Genomic DNA, 18,437 nt, shown 5'->3' on the forward strand with positions numbered 1-18,437 from the left:
GGGACTTTCCAGCTATATATTCCATCATTCTTCAACACTTATCATATATTTGGTAACACAATGACTCCCAATTCCTTGAGTGTGTTCCATACCATTATACATATCGTTCCCATGCCTAGAATGCCCTTCTCTTACTGTCTGCCTAGGGTACTCAGCCTTTAAGGCCCCAGGTCCAGGCTGACTTCCAAGTGACGCTTTCTCTGACTTCCAAAGATAGAGATAATCCCTTTCCTCTCTGGGTCCTCTTAGCACTATGAGTATATTCTTATATTTCTCTCCATTTGTCATGCTGCATTTTAATACTTTGTTTATATGCCAATCACTTATTGGATTTTAAACCCTTTGAAGGCCAGGACTCCCAGACCAGTGGTTCTTATCAAGCAGCCATATCCTAGAATGCATTGAAAATTTGTAGGGCATTTCTTGTTTCAATGATGAGTGGGGCTAGGGGTACAACATAACTGGCAATAGGCAGGACAGAGACTTGTCCCAAAATCTGAATGACTTTCAAATGTTCCACTGGGCACTACTGGAAACAATCAAGTTGTTTATATAATCATCTGAATCTAAGACTTAATTCTGTTGTATATAGGAAACCAACGTTAATATACTCTGAATCTTCTATGAATTAAACTGATATGTAAATTAAAGGAGGATTATGTTAGTTCTCTATTGGAAATCTTACCAAGAGCTTTTCACCTTGATATTGCCACTTGCTGTTTTTTAATTGCCAGTATAACATTAGACTGTATTTGAAGCTGTGACTCCACATACAAGCATCTGCTGCTTATTTCTTTATATCTTTTAATAGAGCTGTGCCTTAAAATTTACATATTAATATGACCACTGGTTTACTATAAATTAATCTATTTTTATGTTTCATGTAGTTCAGTATCTAATTTACTGGGTTGCTTTGAGACTTAAATTGAGTTAATATATAAGGTATTCAGAGGTACACAGAAAATGCTACCATATGTGCTGATGTTATTACTATAGAAAAGTTGTTGAATATTCATTGATAAACATTTTAAGTTATACTTGGAATAGGTATTAAATCCTGTGACTACTTTTAGGTCTTAATATTATAATAATCTAAATCATTAGAATATGACTACATGATCCCAAGATGTTCTAGAAAGTGCTTCAATATTTTTGTGTGTGTCTAGGAGACTAAAATGAGATTATGATTCTCATTGTGACCTATTTACCCTGAAGGATTCACACTCTGTTGTGGTCTTCCTGGGGAGCAATAACACAAACTGGTAATACTGAGTTTGATCTTTGCCTATGAACCAGTTTTTCTATGTGCAAAGGTAACAGGTCCAAAGGCATAACTGTGACCATTAATCTCACAAATATGCTATATTTAATAATTTTATCTTTGCCTTTCATAAGACAAAGATAGTTACAATGTGAGTCAAGTCTGAAATATCTGCCTCAATGACTATGTCTTTTTTAGCTGCTTCTCATTTTAAGAATAGCCTTACTCTCTTCCAGGTTGTTGACATGCATGATGATAACAGTAGTTACCATGTTTTGAGCACTGTTAGGCACTATACACATATTATTTCTAATCCTTACAAAGAGATGAACATTACAGAGGAGGAAATTGTACTTGGAAAGGCTATGTAACTTGTTCAAGGCCATTCATCTAAAAAGTGTTTATGTTGGAATCAAATGCCAAAACTTGAGCTCATTCTTTCATACCACTCTGCTTCTCTAATTAAAACTCAAGAGACTTTATATTAGAATTGGTTCTTGAAGGACCAAGATTATTTCTCTAAAAAGGACTTGACTGTATCCTTTCATTATGACAATCTGAACCACTTGAGCATGGCTAAATAGTCCCAAACTAAATAAAGTCCCAAATTTCAAATTTCTTTCTGTTTAGGCCATAGAATATAAGACAGAAACACTGTGACCAAAACAGTGCTTTCTTTTGGAACCTGGACACACATCGAGAGAAGTTTCAGAGGATTCCCTGAACACTCACTATACAGCTGACTCTCTGGCCAGTCTTCTTTGGGCTGCTTAGAGACGATAATTGGGCTTCCCAGGTGATTCAGTGGTAAAGAACCCACCCGCCTGCCAATGCAGGAGACTCGGTTCAACTTCTGGGTCGGGAAGATCCCTTGGAGAAGGAAATGATAATATAAAACAATTCTATGCATGCTGAGCAGCACTTGGTGCCAATTTATTTTTTCCTTCATAAGGCACAGACCCAAAGGGAGTAACTAGAAAGTGAACTATGGGAGGGTTTTTCTTCTCCACATTTGAAAGAACCGACTGTCAGAGGCCCTTTATGGCAGAGCTTTCCATCTTGGGTGTTCTGGACAACACCTAAAAAAGTGGCCCACCCCTGTGCTGAGATGTCATGCCCTCAGGTCTCAGGTGGTGGACGGGTCAGAAGGTAAACACAGGCAATCACCTCTAACCATGACCAGCCTCAGTCACTTACTTCAGAGTAACAGAGACCCTCAATTATCTCCTATGAAACTGAGCTTTCTATGCAAAAGGTTGGGAAACACTGATTGACAGAATTCACAGCACAATGTGATCAACTGTACAAAATGTTGGGCAGTAACAACAATAAACTTTTATAGGTCCCAGCAACATTAAAGAAGCATATCAAGTTAGTACAATTTATGTGATTTGATGTATTTCTTTTCTCTGCTCACCCAATGTTATTATCCTCTAGACACTGTACTTAACTTATTCTAAGCATTCCTCTAGGATAGATCGGTAAATAATTTAGTCTCTTTGAAATTATAATTTTTCTATTCTTCAAGTCTTTTTTAAAAACTGATACCAACTCATTTCCCCTTATTAGCATTCAAATATTTAACTACATATACTCATTTCAGTGCTTACGAAAGATACTAATGAAAATAAATATATGTACATAAATATATCACATCAGTGTGTCTGTAAATATAAAACTAGAACAATGAGAGTGATTTTATTTCAGAATTTACATGAGTATTTTTCTTTGAAAGTGCTTATCTTGGGGACTATACACTTTCCCCAATGATGCTGAACTCAGAATGTCAAAATTATAAGAATCCTTTGGAGATTATTTGGGCTAATTTTTCCCATTTTACACATATAAAGGCTGAGAAGTGATGTATCCATAGAAGTGACTATCCATAGTTAATAAAGAAAGAATCAGGACAGAAATCCAGTTCTTCTAATTTCCAACCAAGTTACTTCAAATTTTAAAATGTTGTGGGATCTTCCATATATTTCAATATGTATCCCGCAAAAAGCCTATGAACTTTAATTTTTACTCATATCTATCAAATTACATGTACCCACATCATTTTCTGGGTTTGTTAACCAGAGCTTTCCACCAAAATGGATTTAGAGTCCAAGGGGTTGACAGTGCAGTCAAGATAGTGATTTCTTCTGCCCTCATTGTGGTCTAAACACCCAGGCTGGCCACTTTCAAGTGAGAGGCTCCATCCATTTCTGCCACCCCTTATAAATATTATCATTTGCTACTATTTAAAACTATAATTAATGAGTAAATTTAGTGCAGGGTCTCAATTTTTAAAACTGTATTTCTTTTATACTGGTCATAGCTATTGAAAACATTTTTTTGCTTATTTGAATTTTCAGACATTATTTTATGCAATTGCTATTTATGACTTGAATAATAAAAAGAGCAGTTGATAACAAGAAAAAATAGAAAAAGTCACTTAAGCAACTTGATTATGTTGTAAATCATGTCATTTTCTGCATGTTTATTATTATTAGCTATTTTTTGTCATGATATGGGAAGGGTGGAAAACACTGCTTTATACTCTTTGTTAGCCCTGCTCTTTTTAACCTGATTCCAACCTTTGTATATGTGACCAATAAACTAAACTGCACATTTTGCTTCATCATTGATCTAAGATTTGTAAGAATACCTCATAATTGTTAATGTTGCTTGAGCAGAGATGGATCCTAGGGTTCCTTCAGAAAGTATATTGTTAGTAAATTAAAAGTTGAATGAAGAAGAAGAGCTCCTTCTGAGGTTACCTCCAAGAACAACCATACAGATTAATGCAATTACTTTCACAGCAGTGAGGGTTCTCTGCTCAATATTAAAACCACACTGCATTCTCTATCGCTACACATCACTCAGTATGGCAGGCAGAATCCTGAGACGGCCTCTGTGATCATCACCTCCTGGTATCCACACCTTTGTATAATCCCCACTCCTTGAATGTGGAGAGACCTGTAACTTGCCTCTAACCAACAGAAAATGGCAAAGGTGAGGGATATCACTACATAGTTATAGTTCAGTGATAGTTCACTCGCTCAGTCATGTCCAACTCTTTGCAACCCCATGAATCACAGCACGCCAGGCCTCCCTGTCCATCACCACCTCCTGGAGTTCACTCAGACTCACGTCCATCGAGTCCGTGATGCCATCCAGCCATCTCATCCTCAGTCGTCCCCTTCTCCTCCTGCCCCCAATTCCTCCCAGCATCAGAGTCTTTTCTAACGAGTCAACTCTTCGCATGAGGTGGCCTAAGTACTGGAGCTTCAGCTTTAGCATCATTCCTTCCAAAGAAATCCCAGGGTTGATCTCCTTCAGAATGGACTGGTTGGATTTCCTGCAGTCCAAGGGACTCTCAAAAGTCTTCTCCAACGCCACAGTTCAAAAGCATCAATTCTTCAGCGCTCAGCCTTCTTCACAGTCCAACTCTCACATCCATACATGACCACTGGAAAAACCATAGCCTTGACTAGACGGACCTTAGTCGGCAAAGTAATGTCTCTGCTTTTGAATATGTTATCTAGGTTGGTCATAACTTTCCTTCCAAGGAGTAAGCGTCTTTTAATTTCATGGCAAAGGTGAGGGATATCGCTACATAGTTATGCAATATTATACGGCAAAAGTGAAGGGGTGTGGCAGATGTAATTAAAATACCTACTCAGTTGACTTTAAGTTAACCAAAAGGGATAGTACACTGATGGCTTGACTTAATCAGGTGAACCCCTTAAAAGACTGTCGAGAAGTAAGAGACTCTCTCTCTCCACTGCTGCTGTGAAGAAGCTAGCTGCCGTAACTACGACAATCGCACAGCAATATTCTTCCAACAACTTGAGGGAGCCTAGAGGTGGATCCTTCCCTAAGTGATCCTCTGGCTGAGAAAGCAGCCCAGCTGACACCTTGATTTCAGACTTGTGAGACCCTGAGCAGAAAAGTCAGCTAAGTCATGCCTGGACTCTTGACCCACAGAAACTCTGGAATAATAAATACATGTTGTTTTGAACCACTGAGTTCGCAGTAACTGCTTATACAGCAGTAGAAGACTAACACATTTATATGTAAAGTTGGGCTCCTTAAAGCATGAAGCAAGTGCCTCAGGAAGTACAGCCCAAACCTCACCTGCACTTCCATGTCAGCTGGCTCCTCCAACAGGTGTAGCAGTTGCTGTTTCTCTTGAGACAGCTGTTCTACAAGTTTCTCCTGTGCAGCCAGGCTTTGACTCAGTTCTTCAATTCTCCTAGAGCAAAGAAAAAGTAAGAACAACAATTATGGTCATGATACATTACTAACTTTATTTTTCAGCCCACTCCAAAGATAGCATGGTCTGGTACAGTAAGTTTTTACCTTTTTAAAATAATCGAACTCTTTGATACTTTTCTTCAGTAAGCCATGCATTCTCTGCCCCAGTCCCCCAACATATACACAAATGAGTTTTTTGCTTACATTGTCATAATATAAGGTTCATAGACCTCCCAAAGCCAATCCATGGATCTACAGATCATAAGTATAAAACTCTCAGAAGTTGTGCGTCTTTTTGTTTATTTGTTATTGTTGTTGCAGTTAAAAAAAAACAATTATCAAGTAACCATTATGTATATAGGCTTCCCAGGGGGCACAGTGGTAAAGAATCCACCTGCCAATGCAGGAGACAAGAGATGTGGGTTCGATCCCTGGGTAGGGAAGATCCCCTGGAGGAGACAATGGCAACCCATTCCAGTATTCTTGCCTGAAGAATCCCTGAAGAGGAGCCTGGTGGGCTACAATCCACGGGGTCAAAAAAGAGTCAGAGATGACTGGGCACACATACACACATTATATATATAATTCAACGCATCCCCAATGTACTGGTGATATAAAGTTGGAAAACACACAATTTCTACAGAAAGGTAAACCTTTTTGGTATGTGTGCCAAGAGTCTTGGAAATAGGGAGTCACAGATGTATCAACAGATAGACTATAATAAGTGCTACCCTACCAGAGGTATGAACCAAATAGTACAGTGAGTATTGTCATGCAGCTACAGGAAGAAAGATAGAGAAGAAGTCATTCATTTGACTTGGAGGAGCCTGAAGGAAGCTCAGGAGAAGAGATTTTGAAGACTGGATTGTTTTATAGGCTCAGAGGAAGGAGTTTAAATAAAGGAATGAAGGCATGAAGATACAAGATATATGGGGAAAAGTTACTGGCAGGGAAGAGACAATGGCTAGAGAAGAGGCCGGAAGTTCAGACCAGAATTCAGTTGTCAAAGACTGCATGCTGTGCTGATGTATATAAACCCAGGTTCAAATCAACAATTTTGTGCAAGACACATCTTGCTGTTTCTTTGTGTGTAAGTCTAGGTACTAGAGATACTTGTCCTTGGAAAACATGCTGGTAATAGATGTAAAATTTCTGATTGTGATTATTATTCCTGTGTGTGTGGCTTCCCAGGTGGCTAGGTAAAGAATCCCAGGTAAAGAATCTGCCGGCCAGTGCAGGACATGCAGGAAATGCAGGTTTGATCCCTGGGTCAGGAAGATCCCTTGGAAAAGGGCATGGCACCCCACTCCAGTATTCTTGCCTGGAGAATCCCATGGATAGAGAAGCCTGGCGGGCTACAGTCCCAGGGGTCACAACTGAGCACACATGCAACACAGCATATGTTAAGACAGTGATAGCACCTTGGCAGGAAAACAGTATGGCCAAAAGGTTAAGGGCACCAGAAAGTCCAGCAGGAATCTCATAGAGAAATTATAAATTAATTTAAGGTATGAGCACCAGCTTAGATTTGGGGATGAGAAAGAACTTTAAAAACTTAAAAATGTATATGAATGCAAGTTGCAACGATAGTTACGATGACGAATGTAGACTTCATTATTAACTTCCCCATGGTATCTGTGCTAGAACATCTCTACTTTTCTTAAGCCTCATACCTTGCTGCTGCTGCTGCTGCTGCTAAGTCGCTTCAGTCGTATCCGACTCTGTGCGACCCCATAGACGGCAGCCCACCAGGCTCCCCCGTCCCTGGGATTCTCCAGGCAAGAACACTGGAGTGGGTTGCCATTTCCTTCTCCAATGCATGAAAGTGAAAAGTGAAAGTGAAGTTGCTCAGTCGTGTCTGACTTAGCAACCCCATGGACTGCAGCCTACCAGGCTTCTCCATCCATGGGGTTTTCCAGGCAAGAGTACTGACTGGAGTGGCATGCCATTGCCTTCTCTGAAGCCTCATACCTTACTATTCCCTTTGACCCTCAGTCTCTACAGATGATCTACTTTCCTACTTTACAAAGCTATTCAAGGCCATCTGACATGAACTCCTTCAATTTGTTAGGTATGTCTGTCTTTTTTTTTTTCTTTTGGTTTGACAAGTGTTCACTGGAATACAGAGATGGGACAGTCTCAGGTAATCTAGCAGAGAAGATCTGAAAGAAAATACGACAATGCCCAGAAGACTGTGCACTAAGGAATGTGCATAGAGAACAAGGGCTTCCCAGGTGGTGCAGGGCCAAAGAATCCACTTGCTGATGCAGGAGACACAGGAGATGTGGGCTTGACCCCTGGGTCAGGAAGAACCCCTGGAGTAGGAAATAACAACCCACTCCAGTATTCTTGCCTGGAAAATTCCATGGACAGAGCAGCCTGGAGGGCTACTGTCTATGGGATCACAAAGAATAGGACATGACTTAGTGACTGAGCATGCACACATACAAAACAAGAATATAAATACTTAATTCTGTCACGAAAGCCTTCACAGAAGTAACCATTGATGCCTTCATGAGTTGTGAAGAATGAACAAGAGTTCACCAGGAGGGGAAAACACAGATGTTTCCCCACAAAGGAAGAGCATGAACAAAATTCTGGGTACCTGACATAGCACTGTATGCTTCTGGAGGTGGTGTGCCTTCAGGGTCTGGATTCCAGCAAAGCCTGAAGCCACGTTACATAACTCTCTAAATGCCAATTTCTTCCTTGATAAACTATAATAATCCCTATCTCATGGGATTGTTAACTTTACGAGAGAATTAAACTTTATGGGAGAATTAAACAAGAATATAAAGGACTCAGCTCAGTTATACAGTAAGAGCCCAGCAAACCTTAGTCTTCATTATTATTACCAGTCTGGAATCAGTGAAATGTGAAGGACTCATGATAGGGGATGAGTCTGGGGGAAATCAGGGGTCAGAACACAACAGGCTTTGATAGCCACACTAAGAACAGATCTTACTTCCTAAAGATGTTGAGAACTTTCCAAATGGCTCTGCAATAATATGATCAGATTTGTGTCTCAAAAAGATCACATTGGTCATTGGTCACCGTGTGTACACTGTGTGTTTTTCACCTATCCAGTTAAAAACCACTTAAGGCTTTTTACGCCACCGTACTATCATGCATTGAAGAGGCTAAATATTTGTCAATTTCATTTCTAAACTTCTCTGAACTGTTAGATTGGGGATGAAATGGAGAAGAGCAGGACCAGAAGTAAAGAGAACAGTTAAGAAGTTGCTGTAATAACCGAGACACAGTCCTGCCCTCAACAACTGCCCACTTACCTTCATGAGAAAATTCAAGTTCCTTTTAAATACAAAGCCAGCACAGTCAGATGCCCTTTTGCCAATACAGCTTACCTCTCACTGGTCTTTCTCAGACCCTCCACTCTGGTCCTGTAGAACTAATTATCTGTCTTGAAATATGCCTGTCCCTGTATCTCCCCTCAATGGTGTTTCCTCCTGCACAGGACATTTCTCCTCCCTAATCACTTCCTACATTGCTTCTTTCAACTCCTATTCATCTTCAAAATCCACTTCAGATTTCACCTCCTCCAGGAAACTTCCAGTGGCACTCTGCTCTTGAGTGGATGGCACCCCAGAGTATCCCATGTTACTTCTACCAGAGAACTTATTAATAATGTATAACGTGTCTTGATGACAGGAAATGGGTCTTTCATCTCTGTAACCTGAGTGCTTAGTCCAGTGTCTGGCATACAGCAGGTGCTCAATCCATGTGAATAAGTGATCATGTCTCTTGTTCACTATCATTTGACCATTGTTCTACTTACACCTACTTAAGTCTCCTGATTGCCAGCAAGTCAGTTCTGTTAATGGATACCATTAAAAGACTCAACCCTAAAAAGATATTCTTTACTTAGGGGAGCCATAAAGTCTTGGAAATGGTGAAGGTCCACAAGTCCTTAAAAGGCAACAGTGTAGCTGCTATATACTCTCACAGGCTGGAAAACAGGCAAAAGACAAGTAGCAAATACAGTACCAAAGGTACCTACTTGTCCCTCTGGGCCAGGGCCTCAGTGTACTGGTCAGATTTGACCTGGTCTCCTGGTACACCTTCTCTCTCCTTGGTGACTCCCTTCAGTTTCTCCGAGAGCTCCAGGTTACACTCTTTCTCTGCTTCCACCAGAGCCGCCATGCGTGCGGCTTCATTTTTTGCTAGCCTGGACTCCTGCAAAAAGACACAAAAAAGAATGAGAACCAAGAAGCTGCTGAGCCCCCACCCAGGTTAGGAGCCCTGAAACACAGGGACACTTAGGGAGCTTAGGAAGGAAAGTAGAGAGGGAAAAGGTGAAGGCAGAGCAGTCAGGAAAGAGGTGAAAGGGGACCCGTAGCTGGGGATACTCACCTCTTGCAGAAGCTGGATCTTATTCTCCAGGAGCTCGTAAACATGCTCCGTCTCCTGCTGTCTCTCCTCAAACTGGCGCCGGAGCTCAGCTTCATTATGGCTGTTGATGTTTTCCGCATCAGCGCTAAAACCACAGAACGTTAGCCAGTCACAGCCAGCTGTATAACTTAGCAAGCGGACCCATTCAGGCTGTTTCAGTAATTCTGAATCACACTGGTGAGAAGAAATTATTTGTGGAACTGCAATTATTCGTGGAACTGCAATTATTCGTGGAACTGCTCATTCCAACTTTTCAGATAATCTTTTAGGAATTCTAATTTGTATTGCTTGTCAGTCAGAATATACTTGACACCCGAGAAGTTTCACTATTGCTACAGCTTTAAGAGGAAAAGCTTTCAGTTGAAAGGCAGGTAGTCATCAAATGGCTTAGAACTCAGCATCCATGTTCACTGCCACCTGTCCCTGGACTCTTCCATTTGGACTGCTCTCCCAGAGTCCTTTGCTCATTCCTTGACTTCTTGCTATTTGAACTTAGAGTGTTTCTTCCATTTAGGTTGCTGGAACAGAATATTCATCTGGACAGCCACAGAAAGGCTCTTGTCCTTTCTAGCCAGTAACCTGTAAACTGTCCTGAGTCTGGGCTACCTACCCAGAGTTCTATCCAGTTTCCCCATGGTCCCATGCAGAAAGTGGACATTTAATCTATGGAAGATCAGGGTTCTGGGCCAGCTTTGCTTCTCTGATGTCCTCAGGAATGAATGTCCAGGCACTAGCACGAAGCGGGTAAGGTGTCACCAGCTTATTTATAGCTGACAACAGCTGCCCTTAGATGTCTGAGGATTAGAATTTGAAGGCAGTATCAGGTGCTGAATGATCTTAATTCCGGTTTGATTTTATTCCTGTTTTAAGCCATTTGTTGAGAACCACTGACCATCTTCTTGTTTTCAGGGTAGAGAGAACAATACTGAACCTTCACAGGCTCATGATAAAACAAAGGTGCTCTGTCCAAGCACAGGAGTATTTTAATATTAGGCCCAAGAGGTTGTGTCCATGGCGACTAAATGGAGCTTCCTTAAAGATTACAGAATTCCTTGGTCAAAGTGGACACTACTCAGCACTGTCCTGGAAACTATATTTATCTTGAGTTCATGTCATTATACATCCTTTTGGGAGTAGAAGGGTCTTTGTTGTACCCTTCAAGAGAATAACCTAAGACACCCCTAAATAGGCAGACCTCAGGAATAATAAACTTTTACTTTGACTCCATATTCCTTGATAAATGTAACAGACAACAGCAAAGTACAATATTGTAAGACTGAAGTTACACATTTTCTGAGTAACTCAGTTAGCCAGGAATGCCTGATTTAATAGGCTACAGCTGTTGTGAAGGCAGAAGTGCCTTGAACTTGATGCCAGACATTGTGGGTTCTGCCACTCATCTGCAAAGACTTTAACACTCTGTACCTTAGCTTTCTCATTTCTAAAAATAGGATGCCACCTAATAAAAGGCTGAAATGATAATTAAAAATACACTATACAAATCTCAAAATTTATAACTCAATTGGTATTTCACATGTTCCTAAAATCTATAAGCTCATTTAATGCCTTAATAAGTGAGTAATATCAGCATACTGTGTACAGCTGAGTCTAGTTTGAGTATTCTAATATTGCTGGACTATCATTCTATTAATAAGTATCAAGAAATACTGTAGAGATAGAAGGAATGCCAGATCAGATTGAATATATACTGATTCTAGGACATAATCTGAAAATTATTTTTAGTAAAAATAATTTGTCATTTAAAAATAAGGGTTTTTTTTTATTATAAAAGTAACCATGATAATAATATTGGTATATAAAAATAATGAAGTCTTCTCCCTATCACAAATTCCAGTCTCATTCTCTTGATAAAAGCAATGTTAGAGTGTTTGGTATGTAACCCTGCAGTTTTTTCTATGCATACTCAACCAAGCACATGTACACATAGGTTGTTTGTCTTTACCTAAAGGGGCTTATATTCTAAGTATCACTGAGCACTTTGCTCCTTAGTGTATCAGGGACTTCCCACCAGGATAATAATATATAGACCTAATTCATTTTTAATGACTATATAATATTCCATAGTATGTTTATATTGAAATGTTTTCAACCATTGTCCTATTGATGGATAGTTTTTTTAATTTTTTTTTTGCCATTAAAAAAAATGATGTGGTTAATATCCTTATATATTTATCCTTTTATGCTCATACTTTTATTTATAATGAATAGATTCCTTTTAGGAATTATTTGATCAAAGAAAGTATTAATTTTTTACTTTCCTAAGTAGTACTACATTCCAAAAATGTTACCACAATTTGCATTCTCACCAGCAGTATATGAGAGTACCCATTTCCCCCCAATTCTGTGTCAACCCTGGAGGTTCTTTGTAGATTATTGACTAGGAAGTTTATAGGCTTAGGTTTGATGACATTACAATCTACTTTAATGTCTCTCAGACTTAGAGAGCCCAAGGAAAAGAAGGCCCCTTGTTTCAACTCCTGAATTGGATATAGCACTCAAATGCCAGAATTAAGGTTAAAGAATTTGGTTACAGCTAAATGAGCCAGACTCTGGAAAGAACCAAGAGTTCAACTAGTTCAAACTGCAACTCACCATGTTTTATCCAGACGCTGTCTTTTGTCCTGGAGTTCTCGTTTCAGGCTCTCTACTTCAACCTTCAACTCGATGTTCTGAAAAGCAAACAGGCCTTCATTATCATTAACTGCCACAGACACCCGGTTAGACAGAGAAAGACAAATATTATATGATACCACTTATATGTGGAGAAGGAAATGGCAACCCACTCCAGTATCCTTGCCTGGAGAATCCCATGGACAAGAGCCTGGTGGGCTCCAGTCCATGGGGTCACAGAGAGTCGGACATGACTTGAGCGACTAACACACACAGATGTGGAATATAAAATATGACACAAATGAACTTATTTACAAAACAGAAACAGACTCACAGACATAGAAAACAAACTTATGATTACCAAAGTGGAGGTGGGAGATAAATTAGAAGTATGGGATTAACGAGTACATACCACTATACACACACATATCTGAATCGCTTTGCTATACATCTGAAACTAACGCAAAATTGTAAATAACTAAGTAAGTTTTTAAAAATTTGCTATTATTACTTACAAAAACAATCGTTTTCCCTTCCTGACTGGGATAGCTGAAGTTCTCAGCCATAATCCCATATTAAATTAATACTATGTCATACATACTATTAATACATACTAAGGAAAGAAAATAATTACACCAAAGGTGGAATATCCTGGGCACCTGCACACAAACAGATATTCAATCTAAACACTCTTCTTCTAAGTAGAAAAGAGAAATGAAAAGGAGGGGAAAAAAGAATAAATACAGTTACTTCTCTAGGTTTTATCATTTTATCTATCCAAGCAAACAGACAACAAAGTTTATGAGCCTCACACAGAACTGCTAAAACAGTCTCATCTTACAAGATTAGATCGTAAATCTTTTATTCTGGTGGATAACAATCAATTATTCTGGTGGATCAAGGTAATTTCATGGTAATTTCAAAATCTACCACATGGAAATGTAAGTACATTCCAATTTACAACATTAAATTTTAACCCTCTGTAACCATTCTCTTCAGAAAAATTCCTGCATAGTTAATCACATTTCTCCATTCTCCGTTAGTAAATATTCAAATATAAACTGTTAAATTCTATATACAGCTGAAGAGAATCTGAATTTAACTGTATTTGCTTATCTTATCACCAAATGTTGTCAGCTCTTTGACAAGATACCTGTGCAAATGTATGTACTCAAGAAAGAGTGGCTGGGGAGGAGAGAGTCTCTCTCTTTCTACATGTCCCCAGAAGAGTATAGGGCTTCCCTTGTGGTTCTGATGGTAAAGAATCTGCCTGTAATGCTGGAGACCTGGGTTCAGTCCCTGGGTTGGAAAGATCCCCTGGAGAGGGGAAAGGAAACCTACTCCGGTATTCTGGCCTGGAGAATTAGTATCTAGAACTAGAGTACTAGGCTAACAATGAGTTTACAGATTAACTGTGTTTAGTTAGATTTTCTCTGTGTTGGTAGCTTGTTTTGTTTCAGGAAACATCACTTGACTGGAATCTTAACACCAATCCATGTTAAACACAAAATTCTCCTGAACTGATTTCCATTCTTGGTGTTTACTACAAAGTTCAATATACAATTAGGTTAAAAAAAAAAAAAAGATTAACCAATTACCTGACTCCTTTCCAATAATTTTTTTTAAAAAGATTATCCTTTTATTTGACATACCATACCTTTTTCTCTCCTCCCCTTCCAGTTCTATTGAGATATATTTGACATACATCACTGTATAAGTTTAAAGCGTAGAGCATAATGACTTACATACATAATGAAATGAGCTTAGTGAACATTCATCATCCCATATAGATATAAAATTAAAGAATAGAAATTTTTTTCCAAGTCTTCAATTTTAACTCTATAAATTGATCCACTGCTTATATAATCTACAATGTGGCTATTCCTTTAAAAAATAGAGGTTTAAAAAATTCTGCTCCAGTAGAAGCTGTGACACAGTGAATCTCTAAAAAACAAACAAACAAACTATCTTTCTTAAAAATCAAGATAAAATTTTTTGCCTGACCAGTTAAAAAAAATTTTTAATGCAAAATGTATCAATCCTTTCAGCATCAGAATAGATTCATTATTACCCACTATATTAATTAGGTGGAAAAGGAAATGTCAAACCACTCCAGTATTCTTGCCTAGAGAATCCCAGGGACAGCGGAACCTGGTGGGCTGCCATCTATGGGGTGCCACAGGGTCAGACATGACTGAAGCGACTTAGCATGTATGCATGCATTGGAGAAGGAAATGGCAACCCACTCCAGTATTCTTGCCTGGAGAATCCCAGGGACAGTGGAGCCTGGTGGGCTGCCATCTCTGGGGTTGCATAGAGTCAGACACGACTGAAGCGACTTAGCAGCAGCAGCAGCAGCATATTAATTAGCAATAGTTTTCACACTATGTTCCACAAATAAACAACATTACACCTAAAACAACTAGAAAAAGAAGAATATACAAAATCAACTTTCAGAAAACTAAAATCTTGGTATCCAGTCCTATCACTTCATGGCAAAAAGATGGGGAGACAATGGAAGCAGTGGCAGACTTTATTTTCTTGGGCTCCAAAATCACTGCAGATGGTGACTGTAGTCATAAAATTAAAAGATGCTTGCTCCTTGGAAGAAAAGCTATGACCAAGCTAGTGAAAAGTGAAAGTGAAAAGCACTCAGTCATGTCTGACTCTTTGCGACCCCAGGAAATTCTCCAGGCCAGAATACTGGAGTGGGGTAGCCTTTCCCTTCTCCAGGAATAACCAACCTAGACAGCATATTAAAAAGCAGAGACATTACTTTGCCAACAAAGGTCCCTCTAGTCAAAGCTATGGTTTTTCCAGCAGTCATGTATGGATGGGAGAGTTGGACTATAAAGAAAGCTGAGTGCTAAACAATTGATGCTTTTGAACTCTGGTGTTGGAGAAGACTCTTGAGAGTCCCTGGGACAGCAAGGAGACCCAACCAGTCCATCCTAAAGGAAACCAGACCTGAATATGTACTGGAAGGACTGATGCTGAAGCTGAAACTCCAGTACTCTGGCCACCCGATTTGAAGAACTGACTCATCTGAAAAGACTCATCTTTTCCCTGATGCTGGGAAAGAATGAAGGCAGGAGGAGAAGGGGACAACAGAGGACGAGATGGTTGGATGGCATCACTGACTCAATGGATGTGAGTTTGAATAAACTCTGGGAGTTGGTGATGGACAGGGAGGCCTGGCTGCAGTCCATGGAGTCACAGAGTCAGACACAACTGAGCGACCGAACTGAACTGAAACAGACTCACATGCAGAAAATAAACTTTGGTTACCAAAGGGGAAAGATTGGGGGAGGGATAAATTAGAAATTTGGGATTAACAGATACACACCACTATATACAAAATTAGATAATCAACAATGACATACTGTATAGCACAGGGAACTCTACTCGATATTCTGTAGTAATCTATACAGGAAAATAATTTGTAAAAGAATACACATATATATGGAAAACTGAATCACTTTGCTATACACCTGAAACTAACACAACAGTGTAAATCAACTATACTCCAACATAAAATAAAAATTTAAACATAGCAAAAGAGAAATGGTTTTACCTGATTAGTTCTTTAAAAGAGAGAACTTTAAAATTTTTTATTTACTTATTTTTGGATGTGCTCGTTCTTCATTGCTGCAGGGGTTTTCCTCTAGTTGCAGAGAGCAGGGGCTGCTCTCTAGTTACAGTGTGCGGGCTTTTCCTTGCAGTGGCCTCTCTTGTTGTGGAGTCCAGGCTCTAGGGAATTTGGGCTTTAGCAGGTGCACAAAGGGGCTAAATAGTTGAGGCTCCTTGGTTCTAGAGCACAGGCACAGTAGCCATGGCATACAGCCTTAGCTGTTCCACAGCATGTGGAATCTTCCCAATCCGGAATTGAACCCATGTCTCCTGCATTGGCAGACAGATTCTTTACCACTGAGCCACCAGGGAAGCCCTAAAAAAATGTACTTAGTGTAAAAATGTATCAATCATTTCATCATTAGATTAGAAGATTACCTGTTATGTTTTCTAGGTCAATAGTGTGCACACTGGCCCACCAATATTCCACAAGACACTTTTAGGAGTGGGGGAGGGAGAAGTTTAATTGAAAAGGCGTGATCACAGCCTGAGAGTGTTAAAATAGTCTGCTTTGACTCTTGCAGGCCCCCCTCTCTTCCATTGTTAACAACACTCAGTGGGGAAACAGGTCCTGTGGGGAATCATGAAGATGTGTAACATATATTTCTTACACTTGATGTGCTTGTAGTCCAGCTGAGAAAAGCAAAGTTCCAAGGTATGGATTTAAAATGCTAAAGGCGATGACTGATGAGGAAGTATAGGATATAGCCTAATCCAAAGAAGGTTTAATGTGTGGATAAAGAAAGTCACTGTAGATGAGTAAATATGGTATTAAGATAGAAATTGCTATACAATCCATTCAATAGGTCACTTATTTCAAGCACAAATATTTTACATAGCAACATTCTAAAATAATTAAAGAAATTTTATTCATGATTTAATAAATAAACAAAATGTGGTATATCCATACAATGGAATGCTGTTTGGCCATAAAAAGGAATGATATATGCTACAACATGGCTGATCCTTGAATACATTATGTCAAGTAAAAGCGGTCACAAAGCCACACATTGTATGATTCCATTTATATGAAATGTCCAGAGTAGATAAATCCAGAAAAATAAAGTCCATTGGTGATTGACTCAGGCTGGGGGAATTGGGGAGTGATGTTTAATGGGGAGGGGGTTTCCTTGTGGAGTGATAAACATGTTCTAAAATTTACTGCCTTGATATTTGCACAACTCTGAGTATTCTAGAAACACAAATATATATATTAACTGTACACTTTAAATCAGTGAATTGATTTAGTATGTGAATTTTATTTCAATTAAATTGCTATATAAATATTTTCAAACGCCCTAGGAAGTTACAGTGGTTATAATTAAATGGTAACAATGATTATATATTGTATATCATACATGCTGTTAGAATAGTCAGCACCTAAGGAACATCATTATTGTATCTGAACTAAAGAGCAAAACTATACCTTGCCTTCAAGCATCTCTAGTGGAGGTGAGCACTGGGTATTTCAAAATCTCTTTCCAACCCTGGCCCTCCTCTCCAGCCCCGACAGTTACCACCCTATGAGGTACTCCTTCCTTATCCCTGGGATCAGAATGAATAGTCTCAAAACTGATCTCCCCAACCCCAGTCTCTCTGTAACAGGAGGGAAAGGACGGGGCACAACTTGTCACAGAATGACACAGCCCAAGGACACAACCTAAATCACAAGGATCAAATGGGTCTAAGAGGACAGAAATGTCGAATTTAAGTAGACCTTGATCCTCAATTAGCAAGCTAAATAACACACCCAGAGGCACCATGACAGTCCCAAAGCACTGTCAAAAGACCAAGGAGTGGGCAGTGGCCCAATTCCTGGAAATTTCCACCCCTTGCCCAAAATAGTTGGAATAATCCTCCCACTCATTCAGTTCAGTTCAGTTCAGTTGCTCAGTTGTGTCTGACTCTTTGCTACCCCATGGACACCAGCATGCCAGGCTTCCCTATCCATCACCAACTCCCAGAGCTTGCTCAAACTCATGTCCATTGAGTTGGTGATGCCATCCAACCATCTCACCCTCTGTCGTCCCCTTCTCCTGCCTTCAGTCTTTCCCAGCATTCCAATGAGTCAGTTCTTCGCATCAAGTGCAAAGTATTAGTGTTTCAGCTTCTGCATCAGTCCTTCCAATGAATATTCAGGACTGATTTCCTTTAGGACTGACTGGCTGGATCACCTTGCATTCCAAGGGACTCTCAAGAGTCTTCTTCAACATCACAGTTCAAAAGCAACAATTCTTGGGTGCTCAGTTTTGTTTATGGTCCA

At 39.6% G+C, this 18,437-nt stretch overlaps 1 protein-coding gene across 17 annotated transcripts in view; it reads right to left on the reverse strand.

The window, feature by feature from the left end:
• Positions 1 to 18,437, reverse strand: part of LOC120855988 (phosphodiesterase 4D interacting protein) — a 244,430-nt gene that overhangs the window by 103,684 nt on the left and 122,309 nt on the right. For 14 of the 17 annotated variants that reach the window (XR_005719359.1, XR_005719357.1, XR_005719356.1 and 11 more), the window contains 4 exons: positions 12,527 to 12,603; positions 9,875 to 9,998; positions 9,522 to 9,697; positions 5,384 to 5,501 (listed from right to left, as the gene is read on the reverse strand). Coding sequence is in view for 13 of the 17 variants with exons in the window: in XM_040230914.1 (XP_040086848.1) it covers positions 5,384 to 5,501; positions 9,522 to 9,697; positions 9,875 to 9,998; positions 12,527 to 12,603 (495 nt within the window). In the remaining 4 variants the exon portion in view is untranslated. The remainder of the gene's footprint in view (positions 1 to 5,383; positions 5,502 to 9,521; positions 9,698 to 9,874; positions 9,999 to 12,526; positions 12,604 to 18,437) is intronic. The other 3 variants (XR_005719358.1, XM_040230903.1, XM_040230909.1) reach the window with 1 other exon arrangement.

Source organism: Oryx dammah, unplaced genomic scaffold (assembly GCF_014754425.2).
Source record: "Oryx dammah isolate SB20612 unplaced genomic scaffold, SCBI_Odam_1.1 HiC_scaffold_28, whole genome shotgun sequence".
Classification (NCBI taxonomy): Eukaryota; Metazoa; Chordata; class Mammalia; order Artiodactyla; family Bovidae; genus Oryx; species Oryx dammah.